Consider the following 6,755-nt stretch of genomic DNA (forward strand, 5'->3'; position numbering starts at 1 on the left):
GACCGAACCCGCAACCTCATGGTTCCTGGTCGGATTCGTTAACCACTGCGCCACGACGGGAACTCCTCACCGGATGATTTTTAAGAAAATATCTTTTATTTGTTCTTCTTAGGGCCACAGGTGAGGCATATGGAGGTTCCCAGGCTAGGAGTCGAATCAGAGCTGCAGCTACAGGCCTACACCACAGCCACGGCAACGCCGGATCTGAGCTGCATCTGAAACCTATGCTGCAGCTCGCGGCAACGCTGGATCCTTAACCCACTGAGCGAGGCCAGGGATCGAATCCACAACCTCATGGTTCCTAGTCAGATTCGTTTCCGCTGCGTCATGGGTATAACTTTCAACTGAAGAAATATCACCAGTTTGCCAGGGAGTTAGCAACTGTTACGGAGCATCTACTCAAAGTCAAGGCTTATTCTAGTCCCTGGGGACAGAGTAATGAACAGAATAAGCAAACCCTGCTTCGTGGGTTTACAGTCTAGTGACAGAAGAGAGACACAAGCAAAAAGGAAACAAATATATCGTATGTCAGAGGTGACAAAGGCTATAGGGAAAGGTAACGGAGGATGGGGGATGGGGCGTACGGGTGGGGCAGGCCCCTGGACAAGGTGGCATTGGAAAAAGAACTTGGGAGTTCCCGTTGTGGCTCTGCGGGTTAAGAAACCAGCTAGTATTCATGAGGATGCAGGTTGGATCCCTGGACTCACTGAGTGGGTTAAGGATCCAACATTGCTGCAGGCTGCAGCGCAGGCGCAGACACAGCTCAGATCTGGCGTTGCCGTGGCTGTGGCCTAGGCCAGCAGCTGCAGCTCCGATTCAACCCCTAGTCTGGGAACTTCCATATGCCACAGGTGTGGCCCTAAAAAGACCAAAAAAAAAAAAAAAAAAACTTGAAGGAAGTGAGGGAGCAAACCATTCAGATAGCTCAGGGACATGCATTCCAGGGTGAGGGCACAGCAAGTGCAAAGGCCCTGAGGCAGGGAGGCCTATGTGGCTGGAACAGTCCGGGGTGGGGTGAACAGGGTTAGATGATGCAGCCAGAGATTTGGGGGTTGTTTGTTTAGCACTCACGGCCCACCAGTGCAAGGCTTCCTCAGGGAAAGACCTGGTCAGATGACCACACAGTAAAGGTTTCAGGAGAAAAAGCGGATTTACTCCACTGGGGAGTGTCAGTTTTTTAGCTCCCTAGTTAAAAATGATCAGGAAGGCAAGGGTCACCAGCCATTTGAGGACAGACTCGATATGAAAGACAAACCCCAAAACAAAAGGAAAAAGCAAGCAGGAAACAGACACTGCATGGGGAAGAGAAACCTGAAAACAAACAACTGTAATAACTCAGAGGCATGAGAAGCTAGGACATTCACAAAAATAAGAAGAGTTCAGGAGTTCCTGTTGTGGCGCAGTGGAAACGAATCCACCTAAGAACCATAAGGTTGCAGGTTCGATCTCTGGCCTCGCTCAGTGGATTAAGGATCCGGCATTGCCATGAGCTGTGGTGTAGGTCCCAGATGCAGCTTGGATCTGGCATTGCTGTGGCTGTGGCGGAGGCTGGCAGCTGCAAGTCCGATTAGACCCCTGGCCTGGAAACCTCCATATGCCATGAGTGCTGCCCTAAAAAGCAAAAAATAATAAGAAGAACAGTACAGTATAAACATAGAACATTCTGAGGATGCAAAGAACTCTTGAAAATTAAAAATATGAAACTCAATCCAAGTATAAAGTTGAGAATTTTTCCCAAACAAGAGTGTCCAAAGACAAAGAGATGGAAGATAGGTGAGAAGGGAGATAACTAGAGGCCAAATGCAACCAAAAACTGACAGGAGTTTCCAAAAGAAGCAACAGAACATAAAGGAAGAGAGTCATCAAAGAAATTAAGAAAGTGAGTTTCTCGATCAAAAGGGCCTTCTGAATGCACAGCATAAGAGATGGCATTTGACCATCACCAAGACCTGTTCCAGTGCATTTCACACACTGAGAGCAAAGATCCTTTAGGATTCAGTTGAGGAACAAAAGAAAGAAAAAGGATTCCAGGCTAAGTGTCAAGGATCAGACTACAATCTGATGTCTCAACATGGACAATGGGAAAAAAATGCCTTCAAAATTCCGGGGGAAAATTATTTCCAACCTGGAATTCTATGACTTAACTAATCTAACCAAATTAAGTATAAAGAAAGAAATTTTCAGGCATAGATGTTCTCAAAAGTAACTTCTGCCCATCCTTTCTGAGAAAGCTACTAGAGGATGTGCTCCAAGCAAATGAGGAAATTAGCCAAGAAAAAACAGGGGAGGGGATTCTGAAAGAAGGTCCAGCCCACGAGAGAGGAGAAGGAGTTCCAGCATGATGGCCTTGAGAGGTCCCAGAGATGACAGCAAAAGCTTACAGAGGCTGCTTCTTGAATTTTAAGGATTAAAAAAATCACGTGAGGGCTTATTAAACACAGCTTGCTGGACCCACCTCCAGAGAGGCCCATCAGTGAACCGAGGGAGGGGTCCAAGAACTGGCATTTCTAACAAGCTCCCATGTGATGCTGATATGGCTGGTCTGGTCCACTCAGAAAGCGGCCACAGTCTAGGGGCCACCAGCTCAGACTGGAGAGTTCCGAAGCTTTCTGGGAGAGAAGTTTTTTTCTAAAAGACAAAACTCAGCAAATACCTAATGTATTCAAACGTCTTGAAGTGTAGACAAAAAGAGGCGAGTTTATTGTTAAGTGAATGTAAGTGCAAAGACTCTAAGCAAATGGAAAAAAGAAACAGGTAATTGTTAATTTCAGGGAAAACAAAATATAGTGCCAAAAAGGGAAAATAATCATAATCCCATCAGATCCTGGGCTGAGAGTAAATAAACGAGGTCTACAAACTGTAATAATGAAAGCCCCCCATATTGATGTAACCCAATTTCCCCTATAACCACACAGGGAGGGGGTGGCATGGATGGGGAGGTGTCAATACGGAGGAGGGGAGAAGAGGGCATTAAATCACTCCCACTTCCGCCGTGGGAAGTCGAGCAGCCATGGAAGCAGCAGGTTATTCAGAAAATGGGAAGTCATTGACCCAAATCACCTGCTGAACGGGAGTCGAACAAGGTGGCTTCTGAGAAGTGGCGACTGAGTGGGAGGAGGGTGTTTGTAAATGAACGTTTAACCTATGTGCAGGCACCACGCTGATGCAAAGAAAAGCTTTTAATGATGAAAGAAGTAAAATAAACAAAATAAAATAGAAATCACAAAAGGAAAGCAGGGCAAGATAGAATTATGAGCTGGGCACCCTGGACTGGAAGAGACGCACAGAGAACCTCGGACCCATGAGGAAGTGTTCCATCCTGCCTGTGGATGGATGGGGAGCCCGATGTGGTTTTCCCTCCGTGTCCTGAAGGATGAGCCGGACAAGAGGCAGAGTAAGGGCTCTGCTGGCAGAAAGCAGACGTGCAGAGGTGCAGAGGCTTCCGGGGATCGAGGGGATACTGGGTGGCTGGATGCACGGGGCACCTGCGTGTTAGGCTGGGCGCCCTGGGAAAGGTGACCTACTTCAAGCACCACGTGAGGAAACTGAATGTGATCTACTCACCTGGGCTATTCTATGGTCCCAAAGTTTGTGTCCCTTTCCCCTCCAACTCATAGGTTGAAATCCCAACCCCCAAGGTGATGGTGTTTGGATGTGGAGCTTTTGGGAAGTGACTAGATCATGATGGTGGAGCCCCCGCGAATGGGATTAGCGCCCTGATAAAAGAGGCATCTCTCCTGCCCTTTCTGCCATGCAAGGACACAGAGCGACGTCAGCAGTCTGCAACCTGGAAGAGTTCACCAGAACCCAGCCACACCAGCACCCTGATCTTGGACTTCCAGCCTCCAGAAATGTAAGGAGTAAGTTTGTGTCATTTATCAGCCACCCAGTTTATGGCATTTTTGTTATAGCAGCTGGAACAGACTAAGACAGATACTAACTGCCACCTCTCAAGGTAGGATGATTTAAAGCCCTGACTTAGGGGTTCAGACAGACTGGGGTCGAAGCCCAGGCCACTGCTCATTCACTGAGTGACCCTGGACGGAGAACAACCTTGCAGATGCTGGATGTCCTCACCTGGAAAGTCCCCTGACTCCCAGGAGGACATTGCAGCAAATGCCTACGAACCCCCAGCAAGGAGCCTGGCACCCAGAAAAGGCTCTAACGTGTTACTTCCCCTTCACACAAGGGGCCAGTGTCCCTCAACCACCAGGTGACAACCTCAAAAGTACCTCCAAGCACCTTGCTCTATGTTAATTTCACCTTTTAGCACCCCTTTGCAGCAAGACACTCCCATGAAGTCACCTGCCCTGTGACAGAGCCCAGCTTACAACTGCTGGACTCCCCTCCTTTTCGTGTGGGAACCAGACCACACCACCTTATCTCAGATCCCATCAGACTGGATCCCTCCAAGAGGTCAAAGCTGCAGGGACCTAAGACAGTGACTGTACCAGCACTGACGGAATGACTGCTGTGTGCTCCACACAGCCACACAACGTCCGATTCCATAACAACTGCCATGTGAAGCATCCGTTAATCCCTTTCAGGCAGCCATCGGTGACCAGTCCCCTCCACCTCCGGTAGACACTTGTCACCTGGCAAGTTATTTTAACCTTTCTGTGCCTCAGTTTCTTCATCTGCAAAACGGGGGCATTGATGGAAAAAGCTCACAAGGCTGCTTGAGGGCATCAATGAGATAATTCAGGCAGAGAGTCTAGCTCAGTGCCTGGCATACAGCTGGCATTCAATAAATGCTAGCATGTTCATTTCCCCATCACAGAACTCATCAGGCTGTGCCAGAGCAAACTGTTTACTTATCATCTGTCCATCTCCAGCTTCCTCCAGAGCCTGTGAACCTCCGGGGACAAGGGCAGGGTCTATCCTGCCCTTGATGTGGTGGCTAAGCCCCTCTGGTGGTGGCCGGCAGTAGGGGGTGCTCAGCAAACGGTTATATACAGCAGCAGGGACTCAAGAGGGGCTAGCTGGGTAAGGCTCACAGCAGAGGAGGCCGAATGGACATTCGGGGGTGGGAATCGCCAGCCCTCGGTCGCCACGCTGGGCCCTAGGGCCCCTCAGTCCAAATCCTCGGTGCAACAAATGAGGCTGAGGGCCTTTAGTGGCTAAGGTCACACGGCATTGTCCGATGGAGCAGACACATCTGGGGAACCCCAAGTCAGAGCCCTTCTGTCACTTGGCCGCCTGCCCCTGACATCACTGTCTCCAGGGAAATCACTTCTCCCGGCGAAGAAGGCGAACCTCCCGCCCCAGGAAAGGACCGGTTTGCTCGATGCCCGCGATCAATAGCAAGAGACGCAGAGCTGCCCGGACGCCCAGGCCGAGAGGGACGGCGCCCCCGCGCCCCGGCTGCCCGCTTGGCCGACCCACCTGGTGTCGCGGGCGCGGGCGGACGGCGCGGCAGCCGAGCCAGAGGCCGAGGCCAAGGCCGAGGGCAGCGCCCAGAAGCACCGCGGGGACGAGCAGCGCGGGCACCGGCCGCGCGGCGTCCCGGCCCAGCTGCAGCCGCGCGTCGCTCCCGCAGGTCGCCGCGTCGCGGGCCATCGGGGGCGCTCAGGCGGCCGGCCCGCCGCATCCCGGCCGCCACCGCCGCCGCCGCCGCCGCCGCCGCCGCGCGCAGCCCCGGCCCGCCGCCCGGCGCTGCAGCCCCGCCGGGTCCGCGACGCAGGACTCCCGGCCCGGGCGGGCCAGGGGCGCAGCGCGCTGCGCCGACTTTTCCGGCCCGTGCAGCCTCCTTCCTCCGGCTCTTCTCCTTCTTCCCGGCGCGGCCCAGCCAGAGGGAGGAGCCTGGACCGTCCGCCCAAAACTTTGAGCCACCGCCTCCCTCCTGCAGCCCAGCCTGTGCACTGAGCATGCCCGGCGAGAGGCGCGCTTCTCAGCCCAGAGGGCCTTTTGGGAGGAGTCTTGCTTTGCACCGGCCTCCTGACTTGCGGGGGTAAAGGGGACCCCCCACCCAGGAGGAAGGTGTTGCTCCGTTAAGCTTATTGAGTGCTTAGGATTGGTTACGCATTTAGCCGGATGACCTCAGTAACTTTCCTAAAATCCTTCTGAGGTGGGTACCATTCCACGCCCATCCTGCCGACGAAGAAGCTCAGAGCTAAGTGACCCAGTGCAGGTGGGACTCAACCTTGCTCCTGACCTCTACCAGCTGGCCATCCTTGGACCACACAGTCTGGTCCTGCCTCCAAACTTGTCTTGTTTTAATGCTATTTTTCTCCCAGGAAGGGTCAGTGCTTTCCTCTAAGACAAGGCATAGGGAGATTGTGAGCCCCAGGCACTCAGCCCTAAGACACTGCATGCTCATTCATGCCCTCAGCATTTAATAGAGAACCTGCTCTTTGAACCAGCACCAGGCCAGCCACCAGCCAGGCCAGGGCCAGGCAGTGAGGGTCTCACCGCTGTGTGGGGAGAAACGAATTCAGTATCTGTTCTTTCTTTAAGCAACATTTACTGATGTTAGCTCTTGTTCTGGGTGCTGGGGTACGCACGCGTGCGTGTACACACACACACACACCCCTACCCTTTAGAGTTTAATTCCCTATGAAGGCCAGGAGGGGTACCAAAAGAATCTGCTTCAACAGGGAGGGTTTTGTGTCCTCAACCTTAACATCCAGTTCAAGTTTCTGGTTTTTTTGTTTTTGTTTTTGTTTTTTTTCTCATCATTTCCTCATCACCCCTTCCAAGTTGGCAAAAATGGGAACTATTATCTAGATTTACTTTTCATAGATGAAGACACTGAC

General features: G+C 52.1%; 1 protein-coding gene across 5 annotated transcripts in view; it reads right to left on the minus strand.

The window, feature by feature from the left end:
• Positions 1-5,829, minus strand: part of EVC (EvC ciliary complex subunit 1) — an 82,615-nt gene extending 76,786 nt beyond the window's left edge. Inside the window, exon 1 of one of the 5 annotated variants that reach the window (XM_021100990.1) lies at positions 5,386-5,825. In XM_021100990.1, the coding sequence (XP_020956649.1) occupies positions 5,386-5,559 (174 nt within the window). In that variant the 5' untranslated portion in view covers positions 5,560-5,825. Of the gene's footprint in view, positions 1-5,385 lie in introns of all 5 variants that reach the window. The other 4 variants (XM_021100989.1, XM_021100988.1, XM_021100991.1 and 1 more) reach the window with 4 other exon arrangements.

This window comes from Sus scrofa, chromosome 8 (assembly GCF_000003025.6).
Source record: "Sus scrofa isolate TJ Tabasco breed Duroc chromosome 8, Sscrofa11.1, whole genome shotgun sequence".
NCBI lineage: Eukaryota > Metazoa > Chordata > Mammalia > Artiodactyla > Suidae > Sus > Sus scrofa.